This window comes from Neopelma chrysocephalum, unplaced genomic scaffold (genome assembly GCF_003984885.1).
Source record: "Neopelma chrysocephalum unplaced genomic scaffold, ASM398488v2 Primary Assembly neopelma1_76, whole genome shotgun sequence".
NCBI lineage: Eukaryota > Metazoa > Chordata > Aves > Passeriformes > Pipridae > Neopelma > Neopelma chrysocephalum.
Window position 1 is genome coordinate 1,831,000 of NW_020897737.1, and position 22,711 is coordinate 1,853,710.

The window sequence follows — 22,711 nt, forward strand, 5'->3', positions numbered from 1 at the left end:
ATCTCATTGTCCTCCCTGGTCAAAAATGATAGCAGCATAATGAACATTAAAAAAAGCAATGTATATTATTCACTTGTTTGTTTCCACAGTAAGAAAGCAGTTCCCTAGAAGGAAAAATAAGCTGGAGGGCTCAGCTGCATAAAAATTGTCTATTTTACAGCTCATTGCATTGTTAAGTAACATTACAGTGTAATTTGGTCTTTGGGGTATAGTTTTACATAGGGTAGACTAGCACTTGCATTTTTTTTTAATATCCTTTTCCCCCAAATGCATTACACATAACCAAATTAAATATTTGGATTTTCAAATCTGCACTAAATGGAAACGACTATGAGCATATACGACAGTAGGCTGCTTCTGGACTCCAATTCTGAAAACATAATTGTTTCTAAAGTGATATATTAAACACTTCAGAATTGCTGATCTCTATTGTCTATCTTGTTAAAACAGATTATAAGGCCTTTATTATGAGAGCTCTGTCACACTGACATGCCATAAGGCTGTGATCATAATAAGAGATTTGGGATGTTAAAAATACAAGGATAGTAATGATTTTTGTCCTGTTTCATAAGAAAAAAATTACTTCAGTGACTGCAGCATTTTTCCCAATCTCTTCCTCAGTCTGTCAGTTCTCGTAACTTCCAAGAAATTCTCATAACAAAGAACCACTGGGTGTCAGAAATGTTAAGTTTCCCCAAACATTGTGGGAATAGGCAGAAATACCAGGGTAAAATGCAGTTATTACTGCCAAAAGGCACCAAGGAGTCAGGCAAGTGCATCAGCTAGGGGCAGGCTGGGCTGACCTGCACTGCTACCAAGGCAAGCCTTGGAAGGAGCACTTCTGGCCTGAAGTCACAGGCAACTGCTCTGGGGCTCACCCCTCATCTCTGATGGTAATGAGAGTGCTCAAACAGGGCACACCAAGCTCCAAAATACACATCTTCTACAGCTGTCTGTAACATTTGGGACAAGTAAGAACAGCACATCAGCTGCTGCAATGTTTATTAGACATGATCTGCTTAAGCAGCAGAAGAAAATATACCATGGAGATATTTTCCCAGGTTTTACCTTCCTGCTCCTCCTTTGCTTTCCCTGGTACTTACTGCAAGACAAATTATATATATGCAACTTCTATTTTTGCTTTATTCTTCCATATAAATATCTGATAACACTGCATTGCATTAATAAGCTATATCAGCTTATAAGGACCTGCTTTTCAAGTGACCCTCTAAAAAAGGCCAAGCGTTGTCCAAGGGGAGTACCTGTGGCCAACCATTGGATCCTAATAAGCAAAATGTGTCTGTTTTGAGATAGATATCTCTCAGCTTTCTAAGCTTAAAATAGAGAGGACAGGGGGATCTTTACTACAGCAGATTCCCCATCGCTTGCATGTTAAAGACACTCAGTACGGATACTGTGTTTAATGAAGATTACACTAGAAGTAGACCAAGGCAACTGTGGAGTAGGTTTATCCAGTATTTGGACTTAACAAAGCTAGTATTTTATATCTAGGGAATGCCTTTTCACAGTTTCTGTGGCATTTTTATTTCAATTAAGCTAGAATGAGATTCTAGTCTCTATGGCTGTGGGAAGTAAACAGAAGACAAAATATATTGCTTAGAGGCAGCAACTGAAATCAAAGGGATATTCAGAAGAATGTGTCATTACGATATTGCCCATCTCTAGATGACTAAATACAACAGTATATAAAAGAGCAGAAGCATATATTTTACTTTCAGATTGGATTCTCCTACAAATAAATAGCAAAAAACCCTGTTGGTAGTAAGGACAACCAGATTGTGTGAAAGCAAGAATGTTGCAGGTTCCTCCTCATAAGAAATTGCCCTACAAAGAATATGAGTGGCATGCATCTTATTTAAAAAAGCTTACTTGTAATAAGATTTTTTTTTATAGAATAAATTAAAACTAGGAAAGAAATAGTGATATTTCACTTTATGTGAGGAGGGGAAATTCTGGATTATGTTCTGGAATTGGATTCTTAATAAACAAGTGCATTATTAAATAATTATTAATTCAGGCAACTAAAATGGTTATCCTGTGGTAGCGCCTCAGTTCTGTATTATTAAATAGATAGAATAAATACATAAGAGGTCTTTTCCCCAAAGTTGGGCTTTCATCACCATAATACACAAATCTTTACTTGTAAGTTGGCAGTAGAAGATCCTTTGTGGTAAATTAGCTATAAAGCAATTAAGTTCTTAATGCACTGTAGCATAAATTTTCCCTACCATTTTCAGCTTACCTGAAAAGAGAGGACCAAAGGTTGCCTTTGGGCATCTGGAGGACTACAAGTGTGCTCAGGTGGCCAAGAAGGCCAATGGCATCCTGGCCAGTACCTGAAATAGCGTGGCCAGCAGGACCAGGGCAGTGATTGTCCCCAGGTACTTGGCACTGGTGAGGCTGCACTTTGAGTCCTGTGTCCAGTTTTGGGTCCCTGGCTGTAAGACAGATATCAAGGTGCTGGAGCAAGTCCAGAAAAGGGCAATGGAGCTACTCCAGCACCCGGGGCCCCTCCTCTCCCCCCCTTCACTGAGCTTGGTGTCTGCAGAGTTTGAACCAGCTGGCACTGGCTCTATCAGACATGGGAGAAGCATCTGCCAACTTCTCACAGAAGTCACCCCTGTAGACATCCTGTATCAAAACCTTTCCCCAGAAACCCAATACAAACAAATGAGAAACTGATGATAGATATATTTATGCTTTTTTATATAATTCTGTACCTAAAAGCCTCTAAAAACCTGAATACTACTTTAAAGGATAAAACCCAGGTAACAGAGCATCACACCCTGGAGAAGAAAGAGACAAATACAGAGGGAAAATGTTGCTAAATTATTACTGCAATGTTGTCAGAGCAATGATGGACCAAGGGTAAAGTGAGGCAGGATTTGTGGGGAATACTGTTTTTGTTAGATCGAGAGATATTGCTTGGAAAAACAAACTAAATTTCAGTAAATAAGCTCTCTGTCAGATGACCCTAAAGCTTGTCAAAACCCTTCTAAGTAAGTATTTTCATTTCATGAAAACTGTTACATCTGCCTTCAAGTTTGCTTTTCCTAACTTCACAGCTAAAGTGTTAACTCGTGTCAAAGAGTCAGCAAAGCAGAGGGTATTAATTCAGATAGCAGCAGACACTTGTTCTTTTATCAGGTTCATGTTCCTGAACACTACAGCAAATATTACCAGAATTTTTTAGGTCTGTACAGTAGAAACAAAAATGACAAAAATTAGTAGCCTTGTAAATTAAGGCTCCTTACTGTTAAAGAACAAAGCAAGCAGGCTGGGTAGCTGTCTTTTACCTTTTTTACACTCACATATTCCTTTGCCTCACACAACAAGACAACCAACTGATGTTGAACATTATCTTGGAACAAGCAGTTTCAGAGAAGTGTCATTGGGACATTTTATTTTGTACCTAGAATTTTACTTTACACAGTCATATTTTAATCTATGCTGTTAATTAAACTTTTACATTTGCATCACTGAAACATTAAATATGAAAAGGACACAAGCATGAACTTTGTGTGATTCCTCTGACCTGCCGTAGTAAGCTTTCTGTCAAAAGTCTCAACTAAAGCAATCCCAAGAGTTTTTCTACACACTTCTCAAATTAACAAGCAATCATGTCTTTGTTCCCCAGTGAACTCAGAGCTGCTTTACTCTAAGTAAAAAGCAGATCATTAAATGTATAATCTCATCCCTAATTCACTTAGTTATGTGTGAAGCAAGACTCCTAATTCATGCCCCCCAGGAGGTCTGATTCTCTCCTGCTCACAACAGTGTGCTGCTGTCTAACTTCACATAGCCAGGAGTGCTTTGTGTCTTCAATGGGCTGGAGAGAAATGTTTGCTGGTCAAAACCTTTCTTTCTTAAAGTCTGTGTAAAACTGAAAGGAAATGCTCCCAAGAGTGGTACCCCTGTAAGTCTGTATACACAAGTCTGGCAATAATAATGATGTTAGCAGTAAAATAGCATACACAGATACAACTCTAAATTAGGAACCTGCTCCGTACTATAAACTAGTACTGACCAAGCGTTGTAAAAGATGCCACATTATGCTCCCAAGACTAAACACAGGGAAAGTACATTAGCCAACCACAAGCCTTAGAAGTTAGTGTTTTCACTGTTCAAAATTTTGTATGCCTTTTCAATTTCTCAAACCTTGAGACTCAACCAAGGCATATTATTAGGCAGGTATGTTAACAGGAGTTCAAGCTCTTCCAGGCATTGGAACTATGCTCAGAACAGTTTTCTTTTATGTGTACAAGCTTCTTTCTATCCCTTTTTGGAATAAACTCAATTAAAATCCTTTGTAGGACAGATGAATGAGTAGCACATCCAGCACAGGAAAACATAATAAGCTATTGCCTGAGGCTGGCATAAGAAAAAGCTGGCACAGGCTCTTATGTGCCAGCAGGGACAATAAGTGGATGGACAAAGCAATGATGCAGCAAGTTCTAGCCATAGGAGAGAAAAAAGAGGTGAGGTGCTCTCACTCTTTCCTGTTCAGTCTGTGCCACCCCAGAGAACAGGGTTCAAGACTTATTTGGCCAAAAAAAGAGAAAGCCTATTTGTTATGGCACTGGCTTAACAAATGGGAGTCCTGTGCTCTGGCTTCCTCGGCAATGACTGTTTCTGTCATTCTTTTATTCTTAAATTCATACACAGTCTAAAGACGTAGGTTCAGGTGCTCTCCTTTCCTTCCTCCCAAGGAACCTCCTGTTGCCTCACCTACAGAATCATACCCTTGCTGTTTCTCCAACACAGAACCAGTGGGTGTTTTTGCAGATTTTCCTAATGTTATGACACCAATGAACACTGGCACTGAGAACTGGCTTCAACCTTGTGGAGTAGGCAGCCCCCAAAGGAAAGGGGGCCTGGCTGCCTCTGAAACTCAGGAGAAAATTGGTCATGTATCCTACATCCTGGGGGAGTGCTCTGGGAAATGGACTATTATTCCACGAGACAGGGAGTGAGGCAAGCTCCATGATACCACACGACAGCAGATTCTACTGCTGCTGCTGCATGGAACTGGTCCCAGTCAATGGCAGTCAGAGGTGCTGGGGAGACACTGGGACATGGTCCTGCTGGGCTGCGGCAAGAAAGGGTTGCTAAATTTGAGGCTTTGACTAATACAAAGATGGGTTTGAAGCCTTAGGGAACTGTGAATGTTGTACTCTGGGGAAGCTTCAGCTGTCCAGGGGTGAGCCTGATTATCAGAGCCCTCCCAAAACAGGGAGCCAGCTACATCTACCTGATTAGTAATGATGAGCTGATGGTAATGACTAATCCCCACTTCAGCACCTACACATGATGAATAGAATCATCTGACCAAACACTGGTATCTGAGCTGTTTGGGCCAGGCTCTTCTTTCAAGTTCATGTCAAGAAAGAAGCATTATTCATCTGATCTACTAAGGATGATTGAAAAGCATCTGGTCCTTCTGCTGAGTAAAAAAGGAGCCTGTGGTGAGTTGCTCACATATAGGCATCAATGTTTAGCTAAGGTGATACTGCACAGGTGCTTATATAAGCATGGACCCCCTGTTTTAAAACAAGGACTATCTGTGATGCTGCATTTTGCATAATGTCCCATCACTCAAGTAGAGCACTTAACAAGCTCAAAGAGGACCCAGATCAGGTCCATCCAAGGTGACTCAAGGACTGTGCTGCCTGGTTTCTGGTCTTACATGGAAATATCTTCCCAGCAGCTCAGAGCATGGTGTCTTGTGTTGAAGCTTGAGGAAGCATTCAGTAGGAAAAAAAAATTGCTGATAGGAAGGTGAATACAATATCCATACAGGATAGGAACCATTTTTGGGTGTCACAGAACACTCGATGGTTTGACAGCTTTCTACTGGCAAACATACAGTGTTGGAGGCATCCACAGCAGTGTGCTTCTCCAGGTGGTCTCAGAACTGAATCACACCAGTTTTTGGAATGGATCTTCAGTTTTATTTCCTCCAAAAGGATCTGAGGTCTGGTGCACAACAGCTGCTGTGGGAAACCAATCACACAGTGAATGGAGAGGGTTTGCTCCAAAACTACATTATTTCTCCAAATTGCTAATTTATACTTAAGACAATGAGGAGCATGTTCTAAATGTAGCAAAAGAAATATTCAAGCTAAAAGACAAATGAGGTAATATTTTTATTTCTCAGATTGACTCTGTGAAATCATGGGTTATTGTCATGTGGAAGCTTAGAGCAGACTGTCCTAAATATTCCTTTAAATATATGGAGTTTTGGACTATGCTTTATTCAAAGACTTGGGTCAATTCTTAGGCTATCCAAATTATGCTACTGTTGACTTCACTACTTCCAACTTCTAAGTTTCTTAAACTATTAACAGAGAGCCCACAGAGGTAGAAAAGACAGACTTGCCTTTCCAGGAGCATTTCTGAAACACAGAATGTCCACATTTCAGGCAAAGCTGGTTTTCTAGGCTCTGATCCAAATCTGTGAGAGCATGTTACCAGGAGTCCAGTAAGACAACCAATTTCCTCACATGAAGTAGGATGTTACAAGCAGAGAAAATATTCCATGTACAAACAAACCATCAAAGTGTAAAGATTAAAGTACACAGTTTTTACAAGATGAAAGACAGTTTAATAGACATTACTCTAGCAGCAGGTCAGCTAGGTCAGAGCAGAATGTTAAATCCTGCAATCCATGAGGTATTTTAAGGAGAAAGGAACCAGACAGCACTGAAGATGACTCACTTGTATAGGAATAAAGACCAACAGAACCAGCCCACTTCTGTGATCCATGAAAAGTTAATTCACATTTTATAAAAAAAGTGTTAAAAAAAAAAGCTTACAGATAAAATCAAGAGAATCAGCCAGAGATTGGAAAATCAACATTTCTGGAATTGCTACTCAGAGCAAATTTCCAGTTGAGGCAACATAGACATTTTCTTCGGACATATAATAGATGCTTATGTAAATATTGTGAGTCATTTTAGGGGAATTATACAAATACGAACTTCCTATACAGTAGAACATATGTAGATCCTTTTCATGTAATTATTTTAGATGAGTCCTTACTTCATTTCACCCTGTTATCACATGGTAGTTACCAATTCAGGTACAGCTGAATGCCTGAAAAATGTAGACAGTACTGCAAACCTGACTAATTGAGAAATATCTGAGATACTAAGTTCATAACCATCAAAAATATAAAGGCTGCTAATTGGGAAAACGTGTGATATGCTTGAATGAAGTGCTGACCATGTCAAGAGTGGGGATAGGATGAAGTGGTAAGGGAAAGAGTTTGCCTGGAAGTTATCACAGAGCTAACAGCGACTGATTCACTATGCTAGCAGGGAAAAGCTAAGCACTGTGTGGGATAAAATGCTGAAGCACAGAAATATACCACAACTTTCATGTCAATGTCCCAGTGAAGAAGCCTCCTCCTTCTTGCATGCAAGGATGAGGTGTTATTTAGTCCTAGGTACAGAAACGATTATAACACGTTTAACTTCCCCTGTCACGTTACAGTGCGTGAGTTTCCGCAGGATGCTGGAGGAGGCCATGTGCTCTCCCAAGAGAAACATTAGTCTGATCACCTCCTTGCTCCACCCTAATCCCTTTCTCAGCAGATTTAGTCACCTCACGTATGCAAGCAGTGAAGCTGCAGGAAATGAGCTTCGGCTGGTCCCACATAGGTTTCCACAGCTCCTGTTCACTTCCATGCTGATCTGGCTTTGCTGCCAGCTGTAGCCAACCTGGCTCAGAAGTCCTATATGCTGTAATCACACTTCCTACTGTCACTGATACACACAGAGTTTAGGGAGAACCTTTCACTTGCTGTGGTGGCTGTAACATAGCTCCTGTGAGGAGGTTAGCTCAGGTCAGAAAATCACACCCTTACACTTGACCCTCCCTTAACCTCCACCATATCCTTCTGGGTAGCAAGCCCCTGCCCTTGAGACTGTTGTCAATCTGCCTTTTCTTTCCTGAAAACTTCCTTTAGCTTGGGGCTACAATTCCTGCTTACACAGAATCTTGCAGAGAACTCAACCTCTACTTTTAAGCTATTGCTCAAAACTTCTAGTTTTCTCCTGGCAAACTAGGGCTTAGATGCCTGCAAAGGAATTCAGGAGAAGTATGCCTGAGTCCTACGAATCCTGGGTGGCAGTAAGCCCTCTTCTGTACTACTCTGAATCAACAAAGTCACATTTTTGTGGGATATTATGACAACACTTCAGTGGCTTCAGAAAAACAGCAAGCTAGTGCAGGATCTGGCCCACCCTTCCACAAGTACTCCCTCATGAGGAATAGTCTGTTTGGCTGAGCAAATCCTCCTCAGTGTCTCAGGAAAACTTGGATATATGTATCAATTAGATCCATTAGATTCAACCTCTGCAGGCATCACACTAGCACATGAAGGTTCTCTCTCCGAACTGCTTAATAAGCAAAAGAAACCTCAGCTTCGAGGTAGTACACGTTAAAATATGTTAGGCAGGTGCTGAAGGACCTCACTTGTAAAGCCTACAGTGAAACAGGTACCTGTGTGCTGAGATGCAGTACTTTACTAGAAATACTCAGTAAGATATGGCTCTCCACAATATCAGTTAAGTGCAATACCTACTCCACAGTCACATCCAAACTTGGATGCTGCTCCCCTTGTTTAAAAACAAGCAGAGCTTCTGGTCCAATTCAACGAAGTTACCAAACTTGCTGTGAGGGAAAACATGAATGTAGCTGGTGAATCAGCACAGGACACTTTCTGGGTGAGGCAGGCATAGATTTTAAATGTCATCCTCCAACACACCCAACTGATTTACAGTTAGGTTTTCCAAAAGGGAGTAGTTTAGCTAGTACTAGCTATCTTTAGGCTAGCAAAATCTACAGGCTCAAAGGAGATACCCTTTCTTTTTTTTTTTAATAAAAGACAGTTTCTCACAGACCATACAACTGGGACATGACTAAATGAACAATTCCCTCCTTGACACCACAGTTCACAACTGGCACAATGATTCTTTACTAGGTATCCAAACACTTCTGAATAATATAATTTATTGAAAATATTTTGAAAATACATTTGCACATTATAGACAATCTTAGGAAATTCTTCACTTTTCACAAAGCAGTGGCCGGTGTCTCTCACTGGGGAAGACACACAGTGACATCAATTCTGTCAATAACTATTTCTAAGGCACGCATTTGTAAACTACTTTAGAAAAGTACTGCCATAGGAATACATTTTATATTTCACCACCATTAAGGCTTCTTTTAGTGAAGAGATAAACTGGCTGTGTAACCTGAGATTTCCTAGAGCAATGCAAAGCTTCAAACTTGATGTTTTACAAAGCTGTAATAAGGGACATGGTGCTTTTTAATTTTGTGCAGATATTTAATTTTTGATTAATTTTTAAAAAGTCATTTTGCCCAAAACCAAAATGAAACACAACACTCAGAATTCAGAATTTTTTTTTATAGGAAAGTGCGTTCCAGGCATCTGGAGCCCATCAGTTACATAGCTCAGGTCCAGCTTCTGCGACAGGTCTGACGATGCCCCACTGCTAATGGGATCCAGCCTTACACCCAGTACAGCACCTCCCACCTTCTCTTCTGTCTCAGTGATTCAGGCTCCAGTCCTGGCTTTGCAGGGCTGCTTGCAGTTGCTTGCATGCAGTGGAAGAACTTGTGATTTTTAAATTGAAACACATCATTGTATTCTATTGGGGAATAAGTGCTGTGACAATGGAGTGGTCACTGGATGCAGAAAAACAAGGGTGAACCTTACTTAATTCACTTTATACTCATTTACTGAAATTAACTGAGTGTTACAGAGCTGGATCCTAGAAAACACTCCAAGTTTGTGACTGGTTCTTCTACAACTTTCACGCAAGTGTTCAATATGATTGTATTTACTTTCTCTCTTACAAAATACAAATACAAAACCAGCTTCTAATATCGCTTCTGTAATTTTGCAGGTCAGTATTACCAGACTTCCACGAGAAATAGAGCAAATCAACTTATGTGGAATCAAAACACTTATAAGAGCAAAGTGAAAAAATGTGTATCCAACATTAATTATTACAATCACAAAGAGCTGAAATATAGCAATGATTTTTCATTTGTACATATTGAACAGCAAAAAAAGTTAAAAAAAAAAAATATATATACAAGCTTAACAGGGAAACAAATCTGAAACAGTTTTCTACTGGTCAAGAATAAGACAATTTTCCCTTAAATGTTTTAGTGCATTCCCTCTCACTCCCAAGAACTAATGCGTTTTTGTATTCCCGTTCTAAGGCAAATTGAAACCAGTCAAATCTTTCTTCAAATCAAGAACAGCTGTGAACTAGTGAATTAACACATATTCACCTGAGATCACTCTGAAATATAGAACAAGATCAATAATGATTAACAGCTAAGGTGCACACCTGTTTTGTAACTTTTAAAGAGAAACAGCATTTACACAGAACAGTTTTTGCTACAGGACAGGTGAACTGTCATCTGTAACGAGAATTATTGAAAGCCATAGAGGAGGAGACAGTATGAGAACTGTAAGCAGCTTACTCTTCTACTTTCTTCTATTCAATATTGTACTGTTCCCAAGTTTCTGTAACATAAAAAGAGGGAGGGGAAGAAAAAATAAATGTAAAAAAATCAATGATTAAAAATATTTTCTCTGTAACTCAGTTTATTTCATACTTATGTAATTTTCACTCAAATCTGTTGAGTGACTCCAAAGTAGTCCTATAGTAAATACTAAAGTAGATTCATTTCATCTGCTTCAAACAGCACAAAACAAACCCATAAAGCTAAATATAGTCTACATGTGTACCCAGCTCTGATTAATGGGTAGAATTAACCACGAGATAAAAATAAATGAACCAATGCTTCTATCCTTCTTTTATATCCAGATTTAGTTTTTTAGTCCTTTCTAGAGTAATTCTGTTGAATACAACTGGTATCCACTAGCGACACCTTCAAACAAAATCAGCCTGACTACTGATAACCACTTAAAAGCATCACAAAAGTATATTCATGCACACATTGAACAAGTCAGAGCTGCAACAGTAAACAGAGAACTACCATTCATAAATTACATTGAGCAAAGTAAGGACAAAGCTAAAGGGGCTGTCCTGTACTTTGTGGTGGTCTCCAGAAACAGAACCATTGTGATGTTTGGAGGTGGAAAGGATCCAGGCAAGAGTGAAAAGGAACATTTTGCTTACTTATTTCTTGGTCATTTTAGGACATGCACCAGTACTGTATCGATATGTACCAGGTCCTGAAATCATTTAACATTCTGTTCTCTGCTCTCACGATTTTGAGATGGATTATTATTTTTAACATGTGGTACATGAGATGGAAAAAGAAGTAAACTGAAAATCCCAGAAGAAACTCAGGCTGCAGCTAAGGACTGAACTCCAATTTCTAGCATCTCATGCCTGTACTTCAATCAGGAGATCATCAGGCAGAAATGCATCATTCATGTGTAGCCTTAATTGTCTGTTTGGCACAGCTGTTTAATGACTACACCACGTGAGAGGAATAAAATCAGAGGGGAAAGTTGTGTTGTGCTTACAGAAGTGCTCAGAAAAACATGAATCAGAGTGCCATACCAGTCACAGCTCTCATGAATCTGCACAGTGAAAATACAGTAAGGCTAAGTTTCAAACTTGGATCCTGCAGAGATCAGGTGTGTCATACTGAAATTAAATTTATGACTACCATATTTACAGGTTAATAAATAACTGATCCAACACCAGTCTGGCAAAGCCTATGGCAAACAAAGCTATGATTTTATAAAACTTGTTTGTATCTCTATCACTCTGCAGATTAAATCCAAGTACTTATGTTGGGATGTCTTTGTGGTACCAATGCATCAAATGCAAATAAAGGTGAATATTAATGCAAAATAAAAAGTCATGTCTACATAGTATACTCAAAGTGATTCCAACTTGCAAACTGAAGTAATAAAAAAATAAGACATAATTTAAAAATGTATTTTCAACATATCTTCAAACAGTAACACAGCTTGATTTTGTATAGCATCCTACCTATAAGTTGTACTCAAAACACTTAGCAGACTTTAATATCACAATTACAGAGTTAAGCAGCAGAAGAGGAAAACAAGTGCTACAGGCAAGAAAGAAGACATAACCTCTCAGATGGGATTTGAAACAAAAGGGAGAATTAAGTTAACTTTGTCTCCTGTTTTAAGTCTAGAAGAAATAAGTACCATAAAGTAGCATCAAAATGAATCACTTTACCTCAACAGCATCATCCATTTCTGTAATCTCATACAATCGTTTCAGCTTGTGCCAGGATTAGGAAACTCTTTTTCTGGAGAACTGTCATCACTTAGGTCACTGTAGCTGTCGCTGTTAGAAGCAATATGCATTTAGAAGGATCTAAACCAAATATTTTATTTCAAACCCTCCAACCCATGATGCATATGATCAACACTTTCCTCAAATGCAACCCATTTCCAGAAAACTTATTTAAGCTCATGCTTTAAATATTGTATTTTAGAACACCTTTCTCTAAAGGAATGGGCTTAAGTTTGGAGTTTAAGACCTGACAAGAAAAAATATTCTACAAAATAAACAGTATGCTCAATTTCTTTTTGCTTGGATCCTGTACATTCATTCTACAGTTTGCTAGTGCTGTGTGTCTACAATCATGATTAACAACATGGAGAATAACAGGTATTCAGAGCAAGAATAAAAGGAATTTCTCCTTTACGATAATCATTGTTTTGACCAAAGAAAAAGTTAAGACAACTTTATTTACTCAGAATTCTTCAACTAACACTTAAATTACAATTTTTGTTCTTCCAGTCAGAACATAAATCATTTTCATTGCACCAATCAATATCCTGACAGTTTTTCCTAAGGTTTTATCCCCTTCTGCTGTTTCCTGAGAGAAGCATATTGGTTTTCACAGAACAAACAGCCATGCAAGTGATTGTTTTGTAAGTGGCCAGAACAGGGAAACAGTGAAGAACAGGAATCACCACAGCAACTGAGAGAAATAAGTGCCCACCAACCACATTTTCAGTCAGCTGTGAAGTCTGTTGGGTCTCCAGGTTTATCTTAACTTTAAGTACACTTCAGAAGTGCCTCCAGCGTCAACCTACCCCTACCATACTTCATTTCTGCATTCTGCTTTCCATATATTTGAATTTCCTAAGATCAGAAGCCAGCAAAGGGAGCCCAGGGAACTCACAAGTATATTTGAGCAGCAGTAATTCTGATCAGTCCCGTGCCAATTCAGAGTGTAGGTTATGGTTAACACAGTACGGGTGGGGATCTCAGACCTCACACAGCTTTGGGTACCAACTCTACACCAGCCTCTGCACACCTGTCTTGTCACATCTCGCTTTTACCACATACACCTTCATCCTCCAGCCAACAGGACCTCAGTCAGGTCATGCTCCCCACCTAGGGGCAGATCTCCTTCTGAGACATCAAGAACGTAAGGAGCCCATGACTCACCTAGACACAGCCTTATCCGTGGATCCCCAGGGACTGCCTGCTGGGTAATGTTTCAAGGGGAACTATGTAGCTTCACAGCTAGAGATCTTTGATCAAGACTGCAATGTGGAACAGTGAACAAACTGCACTCAGTTATACCAGTGCTTGTTATTGAGCACTGCTTTGTTGCCTGAATTTCATTGTCTCTTCTTTGAGTGAAAAGAAAAACCAAGAAAGAACAAGTAAAAAACCAGCCTTTTAATAGCGTGGGACAGGCGGAGTGGCACCAGCAGTCATCTCATTTCATTTCCACCTCTGACTGTTAAGAAAGCCTCCCACAGTTACAGCAAGTCACTGTACCAAGTTTTGTATAAGACAGCATATCTATTCTGGCTGTCCTAACATTAAGATTTTGCCTACAGCACTTTGCCCTTTCTTTGCATGACACACATGCTGCTGATGTGGTTCTTACAAAGAGCGTGTCATATCAGCCTAGTGTGAAATGCTCAATTTGATCATTTCACCAGCTGGCAATCAATTACACAGTTCAAGTGAGGAAAGTGTTGTTAACAGTATGATCAAGCATGCCAGATGCACAGAGACAAACACAACATCACCGACGTTGTACTTACTTTTTTCTGAAAGTACCCATGGAAACATGGAACAGAAATTCAGTATTATTAAACAGTTTCGTATTTTCACATCACAGCAAAATAGCAAATACCATCCACAGAACAGAGTAAAATTGTGATTGCAGAGAGCTGTGTAATCTTATGACTGCCCTGATTTAAGACCAAAGTCTTCAGAGAACTTCTTTTTTAAATTAGCTCTGCTGCCCAGTGACAGTCACAGCTGTAAAACATGCCAGAGCTCTGTGTACAACACAATATGGGAGTCAGATGCTTAAGGAAAAATGCTCAGGGATCAGTGAAGTGGGTGGAGAACTGCCAAGCTTCATCTCTTGAAGGCAGGTAGGTGCTGATTCCCACCCAGCACTCTCCTCCTAGGTCCTCCGCCACCCAAGGTCACAGATTTTAAAGGCATATGCCCATCGAAGCAGTCACATCGCACCAGATGCTTCCATCATTTCCCTGACTTGCCTCCCCAACTTCTCAAGCCTGTTCCCAGTTTGCAGAAATTAATTAGTAATTATCTTAGGCAGTAACCTGACACCCCCTTCATCTTCTTGGTAACAATTCTTATAACAATGGAGTCTAACAAAAAGCAGCTACTGAGAAGATCTAAGGCCACTAGATAGAACATCTAACCCCAGCAGCTGTATTCCTTTTTTTTGTTTTTGTGAGACTTGCAGTATAAGGAAGTGGCCAAGGAAAAAAAAACCATAACAAAACTCAAGAGTGTGCAGTGTCACTGCACTTAGTCAGTCAGTCACTTTAGTCTTTACAATAAAGAATTTTGGTCACTTTGATCCTTACACCTAATCTAGCTGTAGTTAATGGAAATACATTCACTGCACAGTAAAATATTAACCAGTACCTAGCTGGTATTTCCCTTTGCAGTTAACTAATGTGAAACCCCTTAAGTTAACGCGGAACACCTCCTAGTACCTAGCTGGCATTTCACTTTGCAGTGAACTGCAACATATTTCCTGACCTGAGCAAAGAAAACATCCTTTGTTGAGAAATTACATTACAGGGTTTTGTTTTGAAGTTCACTCATCCTCAGATCGCTGTCTTCTCAAGATGTAAGCAATAAAAAGAGCTTTCCCCTGCTTGTGCAATATTATCAAATTAATTCCCCTTGTAGATCTTGCTTTTCTACTGAGAGAAGCATCATCATCCCCCTGCTATTCATCAGTCTAAAGCATGGAAGGAAGCAAGATGAGAAGATTCCCTATTGGTATGGTATAGAAGGCAGCTGACTGCTGGGGCCATATGACATGTAGCTGGAATGCATCACCTCAGCTGCAAAATCACTAGAATTAAGACTCAAGATCAATTTTAAACCTATATCTTCCAAACAGCTGCTCAAAAGGACCACACTGCCTGCTTTCAATGTTTTTATTAAGAAACACCGGCAACTGTAAAATGGGTACTCCTTGAACATTCTACTTGTTTCCCTTGGAAAATCCACATTCTTTAGAAACAAAGTATTTGACAGTTTCAGAGGACCTTTTTTTTTCTTTTTTTTTTAATGTAAAATTGACAAAAAACTCATTTTCCAGAAATGTAAGCAATTTAAACAATTGTTACAGTAATGCTATGCCCTGCAAAGGCAGGAGCCAAGCTAAATGCATTTCTTTCTCAGTGCAAATTAAAGATAAATGTAATTAGATTTAGTACAGGCTGTGGTTGTTTAAAACAAACAATTGTTTAGCTTTCAAGAACCCAGCAAAAGGAAATCTGTTAATTATTATCATTTATTTCCTCCCCAAAAAGCTGAATTATTAAAGATATTATAGTCATTAAAACATTACTTAGAATAAATGCATATTTGATTGTGCAATGGTTATAACTGCAGTCACCCATATGCAGTGCACATTTCTATGATCATTATATGGTCAAAAAAATTATATAACATTTATTATGATGATCATCATTATACAATCCTATGCTTCAACAAAACATCATTTCATTAAGGAATCCCTCAGGACATACCTGAGTCCTCAGTCCCAATCTGCCAGACACCTGCACTCACATAACTGGACCTAGGATAACATCTTCATCTGAGATACTTACCACCAGCTTCTTACAATCAGTGGAGAGAAACAGGCACTTGCAGCACATAATGTGTACGTGACCCACATAAAAATTATAATGAGCTATTTGGCTCCTTGAAGTGCATTTTCATTTAATGACTACAGAAAAAGACTTGAGGTGACTAGCTCAGAAGGGTCTTCACTGTAAACATCTAACACTTAAATGACAAAGTAATTGACTTAACTAACCATTTCTAAGTGCCACTATGGTTAAGAGAAGATTTCCTTTAAAACTCTTCCATAGTTTTCTGTAAGAGCACTGAGGGTAACAAGAGGTCTTTGCTGCCTGGACCATCTTCACTTGGGGCCTTCCCCAGTGGTGACAGTCACTGAAGCCAGACCCCTTGCCTTCTCCTAAAGTACTGACTCCTGCCAGTCCTCTCCCTACCAGGACAGCTGCCACCCGGGCTCCTGGATTGTCATCTTTTGTGGAGCAACCCCTCTCTTGCTGCTCTCTCGACAGTCTTCAAATCACATAATTTCTTTCACTTTAATCTGATATGTCTGGATTTGGCCAATGGCAGATGCTATGCCAGATGTGTTCTTGATTGGGGACAATGTACAGGGGACATCAGAGATAGCCCTGCCCATACTGCTTTCGTCTCTCATACCCCAGAACATGTCACACAGGTTCTTTTCTGTTCTGTTCACAGGTGCTCACCCAAACTTTCCTCCATAGCTGATTTGGGAGATAGCTGGACCTCACTCATGGCTAGGCTTCGCGAACGAAGATTTGGGAAGGGCTCTACCCACTATTCTTGCAAGCGCGTTGGTGGCTAAAAAGGCCAATACGGGAAAGGCAAGTCCGGTTGCAAAAGACACAGCAGAAAGACTCCTTAGATGGTATATTCTGCAAGGCTCGATTCTTTCTGCGTTGTCTTTTCTCCTCAAGAGTGATCCTGCGTGCTTTCTCAAAAGCATCAGCGGCGTTATAAATGGACTGTCTCCAGGCCTCCCGGTTAGAGGCCAGAGTAGACCAGTTATGGTGATCAATATGCCCAAGGCTGAGTTGTTGCTTCAGGGAGTCCTTGTATCTTTTCTTCGGAGCTCCTCTCTTGCGGCAGCCAGAGGCAAGTTCACCATAAAGCAGGATCTTAGGGAGGCGGTGGTCCTTCATCCTGGAGACGTGCCCTGCCCAGCGCAGTTGCGTTCTCAGTAGCATGGCCTCAATACTTGTGATTGCTGCCTGTTCAAGAACAGATGTATTGGTCACATAATCTGACCAGCGGATGTTCAGGATTGTGCGGAGGCAGCGTTGATGGAAGCGTTCTAGGAGACGCAGGTGGTGGCGGTAGATGACCCATGTTTCGGAACCATATAAAAGAGTAGACAGCACTATGGCTCTGTAGACACTGATCTTGGTACCTTTCTTCAAGTGTTTATTACGCCATACTCTTTTATGGAGTTTTCCAAAAGCACTATATGCCTTCGCTAACCTATTGTCTATCTCCCCGTCAATCTTACCATCTGAGGAGATGAGGCTGCCTAAGTAATTAAACTGTTGGACTGATTTGAGTTCTGATTGGCCGATGGTGATGTGGGGATGATGGAGGACTTCCTGAGGTGCAGGTTGATGGAGAACTTCTGTCTTCTTTAAGCTGACTTCCAGCCCAAAGAGCTCAGCAGCATCTGCAAAGCAGGATGTTAAACGCTGCAGAGCTGCTTCTGTATGAGCGACAAGGGCGGCGTCATCAGCATAAAGCAGGTCCCGGACAAGATGGTTCAGGGTCTTAGTGTGGGCCTTCAGTCGCCTTAGGTTGAATAGGCTTCCATCAGTACGATATCGAATGTAGATACCGTCCTGATCATCGAGGTCTGCCGTGGCCCTTTGGAGCATCATACTGAAAAAGATTGTGAATAAGGTAGGAGCGAGAACGCAGCCTTGTTTCACGCCGTTCTTTATTAGAAAGGGCTCAGAAAGTGTGTTGCCATATCTGACTTGGCCATGCTGATCTTCATGAAGTGAGGTGATCATTTTAAGGAACTTGGGGGGACAACCTAGACGTTCCAAAATCTGCCAAAGACCTTTTCTGCTCACAGTATCGAAAGCCTTGGTGAGGTCGACAAAGGTTACAAAGAGACCTTTGTTCTGTTCCCTACACTTCTCTTGCAGTTGTCTGAGAACAAAGATCATGTCTGTGGTGCTCCTGTTGGCTCTGAAGCCACACTGAGATTCAGGTAGAATTTCTTCTGCTATAGCGGGAATTAGTCTGTTCAGGAGTATTCTTGCCAAGATTTTGCCGATAGCTGGACCATGCTAGTGCAGTAAGCCCCGTATTTTCTGAGGTTTCTGGTGGTTTTCTTAATGCACCACTCCTTCTGTTCTCTGGCCACTTTTGTTCCTTGTCTCTGAACACAACCCATAAGTCATCTTTTATTAATAACCTGCCTGAAATTCAAGAGAGTACTCCGTGACGGCATTGGATTGGTGCCTCACATTAGTATATTCACTAATGATCTGTAAAAATTTCTTTTGGCAGTAGTCATAGCTGCCCACACTTTCTCACCTAGGAACATCTCTCACTTCCTACATTTTCTCCCATCTATTGAACATTTGTGTTTAAATTATTTATCTTCAGCTTTTTATCCTCTTCCTCCAAAGATGTCACTATATTCAGCACAGATTTCTAAATTCCCTACATACTTCTATGTTATTTCTTTGTTCTGAGTAATGCTTTCAGCCCTTATTTAAATGACATTATTTGCAAACATAATTAAATGCACTCTGGCTTACTCTTGCAGGCCATTAATAAAGGTGCAGGTTGAGGACAAAGAAGAAATAAAGCCTGCTGATGCTAAACTTGCTATGGGGAAAAAAACCCCCAAAACAAACCAGCAACACGGCTTTATTGTACATCAGTGATTCTGCAACCCATATTACACTGTTCCAAAAGATAAGCCAGTTTTTTTTATTTTTTCCAAATGAAACTATGTAAGACTCAGTAAAAGCCAACAACATTACATGTGAAGTTCCCCTCTTCATCCACTAGTTTTCTATTAAAACCTTCTGTTTTCTCTTACAAAGCAGTGTATTTGTGGGTATTGTATGCTTTGAGAGTCTCATGTGGATCTAGTCTTCTCTGTCCTTGAAAATGAAACATGTAAACTGGAAGCCTCCCACCTGTTTCACTTCTATATGAAATGGTGCCTTCAGTATTTCCATGGAAAGATGTGGAAAAGGTCATGATCTAAAACCATTCACAAGGAAATGAAGCGCATGGCTTTGTTTGATGGTTGGGCACTCATGGCATAAAGCATGAGAGGCTGAAACCACAAAGGCAACTTGGGTGCCCAACTACCACTTCAGGTAACTAAGAAATAGCTCATCACTGAGTTACTCTGATCCTTTGCTCCGTTCTTGACTGTCTCTGTACACACCAAAGCTTCTGGGAACTAAGTTTAAAACCCCTGAGGATACATTCCAGTCTCAAACCAGGTATGGTCATGCCTATTTGTGCTTATGTCTCTACCAGCCTAGGCCTCACAAAATTTTAAGAGAAGGTTTATTCACTTTTATTTATTTAGGGCACTCTCCTGGGAGTTGTAATGCATCTTCAAATTTACTACTTAGCTTTGCTTAGAAGCTACGGCTTCTGTTCAGGTGTCAGATGTTCTAAAATTGCACCCTAATTATGGGGCTGTTAAATGTTTTGGGGTAATAGTTTCCTGTTAAGACTCTCATGCTGAAATACATATTTCCTTTTGTCTCAGGACTTCATCATTACCTCTCCTTTTAGTGTTTATAATAGCCTGGTTTAGGTAATCTGTACAACTTGCTGATCTCAACAAATTCTCTTTCAGGTTACATCTTTGCTCTAGTCAACAGCATCACTACATGCAGGCAGTGCTAGATGAGTTGTGCAGAAAATCCTCTCCTCAGATTTGTTTCAGTCTTGCTATGACCTGCTTTAGCTTTACAGCTCAGTGAAATCACCAACATTCTGGGGTTTAAAGGTTTACTTTGGAAATCCTTTCCACTTAGCAGGTGGACATTTTAATATGAGTGGGTGTGCTGTAATTAGCAATGAAATTCTCTTCTGAACATTCTTCCCTGCAAAATGCTGCTCTTTTAGCCTCTAAATGTTTTTCTATTCCAGTGCTCTTTCTCAAGACACAGGGGTTTTGCTTGATTGCTGTAAATGGTAAAATCTGTAATTTTATATATAAGTGTTGGGGTATGAATGTCTTTGCTAAATGTTTAAGGTTTGGTTGGAGTTTATTGTATGAACATGAAGAAAAAGAGTTGTGTATACTTTTTAAATGATTAATTCAAACAAGTCTAAGTGTGGCACATTCAGTAATTGCCAAAAATTAAAGTCAAGTTTAGATAGCATAGATGCTATAATGCTAAGGGATTTAAATTAGCAGGACATGTACAGATCACTCATCCAAAAAAAAGTAATTTTTCTTTATCTCAGAGATAAATAGTTTTACCTATGGGATGAAGCAGTGTGAGAAAAGATACTGGGACCTCAGAAACAAGATCAAGAGTGAGGCAGAGGACTCACAAAGAGGGAAAGACAGAATATCACTGTGCTCAAAGACTGCCCCTTGCCAATCATCACAAAAATCTGACCTATGTATTGCATCAGCAGAGATTTTAAAAGGTAGTTAACATTATGACCACTAATTACAATGACAGGCTAAGGTAATAGGAATATTTCAATCAAGCTGTACTTTGCAGATCAGAAATAATAATTCTCTTTCTATGTACATTATTGCACAACTGGGCAGGATGAACAAAGATGAAACGCGTTTATAAAGTCAACTGATATACCCATAAAGGAGTAGGCTACCAAACCAGATTGGTCTGGTCTGGCTTGGCTATTTTCCATTACTACTCAAACCTGAATAAAATTTCTATTTCTCAACAAAATGACTTCATTTTAATAGAACACAACAATGGGGGGGGGGGGGAAGCAGCCCAACCCACAAAACTAATAAGTTTGGTGCCTTGATTAGAAGAAAAGTCAATATGCCAGAGTTGCATCAGTTCAGCATTACTATTCAGTCATTTTATGATTTTTTTTCATTTTTGTTATTGTGCCCTAAGTTTCCTTCTGACTGCTTTATTATTCCTATTACAATGAAATTGTAACTGTTATTAGTATCACTGAAATAAACAAGAATTAGTTAACACTGGCTAAAAAATACTGCTACATTCAATAAACCAAAACCTTTGTGTCCAAGACAATCAGGACAAAGAGTTTTAGTTTAGCTGAACCATCCAGTTTTGATCTAGATCCAAACCCTTCCATAAGTCTAAAGATCCCCCAACTGTTTTGTTTCAGGTCTGTCTCTGCAAGATAGTATTTATTATTTGGCTACTTCAAAATAAAATTAGTATTTTCTTTGTTATTGCTATCATCATTCAAATACAACTAGGTAAGAATTTCACTTCATTGCTTGATTCTCTAGCAAACCTCTTTCCCTAGGAAACTACTGTCAATGGAAGTTAGTACAGGAGGCCACCAACTTCACATGAATTTACTGAAGGTTTTTTACTTCTTTCTGATTATAATGGGGTTATGGCTTCATCCCTAATAGCTCCTGAAAAGGAGAAAGTCAGGAACTGTGTTTTCTGCTACAGGTTATTTTAGATCAGGGTTTATGACAGGCATGTACAGAAACAAGTAAATCAACACATGAAGAACTCTTCTTCCTCTTCTGGACTTCTGAATTGAAGGATGGGATAGTCCCTCCAAAAATGTGACTGTCAAACTGCAGGCAAGTAACAAAGAAAGATTACCTTGGAGACAATTTACATCCACGCTGAAGGTATGCATTGAGTGTCCCAGTTGCTGCTAGCAACAATCCAAGGTATGGAGGTGAAGGTTTCATAGGTCTTGAGGAAAATTCTGGGTGGAACTGAACTCCCACAAAATACGGGTGATCTACAAGATAGATGTCAAAGAAAATTACACTATGTAGGAAGAAGATACTAGAAAAACTTCAAGAAAAAAAGTATATTGAGGATTTCGGACAGGTGTCCAGAAGCCAGATCACTACATGTGAATTTAAAGGTAAGGCAGCAGGAAACTTAACTTTTTTTCCACAAAAAGCTATTGACAACAGAGGCAGAAAGTTAGTAAGGCAAATTAAGGAAACATCATCCTGTGATTTAAAAAACCTGAATAATAAACCTGCACCAACATGGGGGGGGAGGGGGCGGGGCACACGAAAGAACAGTCACAAAGTTACAATCACCATGTTATTTTCATCATAGTTTAGTTTCCAATATATATTTATGCATGTATATTCAGAACAATATGCTACTTCATCTTCTCTTAAATCTTCAGCTCTGTTTCTCACTCAGAGCACCCTTTTACTAGTGCTTTTGTTTCCCTTCTTTCTTCTTCAAAATTGTAAAAAAGAATGTTTCCATACTGAGCATCTGTTCCTTCTCTGAATATTGTTTTAACCAATTCTAGTGCCAGGACATTGGACAAAACTAGTTACAGACTTCCTCTGGTTCTACATTTTCCAAAATAATCCCAAACATTCAAGGAATTTCTCTGCAGCACAGAGTAGGTGGTAA

General features: G+C 39.7%; 1 protein-coding gene across 3 annotated transcripts in view; it reads right to left on the reverse strand.

The window, feature by feature from the left end:
* Positions 1–10,452: 10,452 nt before the first annotated feature.
* CTPS2 (CTP synthase 2) overlaps positions 10,453–22,711 on the reverse strand; it is a 65,258-nt gene continuing 52,999 nt past the window's right edge. For 2 of the 3 annotated variants that reach the window (XM_027689008.1, XM_027689009.1), the window contains exons 17-20: positions 21,923–22,067; positions 14,087–14,092; positions 12,249–12,359; positions 10,453–10,588 (exon numbers count right to left, since the gene is read on the reverse strand). In XM_027689008.1, coding sequence (XP_027544809.1) covers positions 12,290–12,359; positions 14,087–14,092; positions 21,923–22,067 — 221 coding nt within the window. In that variant the 3' untranslated portion in view covers positions 10,453–10,588; positions 12,249–12,289. The remainder of the gene's footprint in view (positions 10,589–12,248; positions 12,360–14,086; positions 14,093–21,922; positions 22,068–22,711) is intronic. The other variant, XM_027689010.1, reaches the window with a different exon arrangement.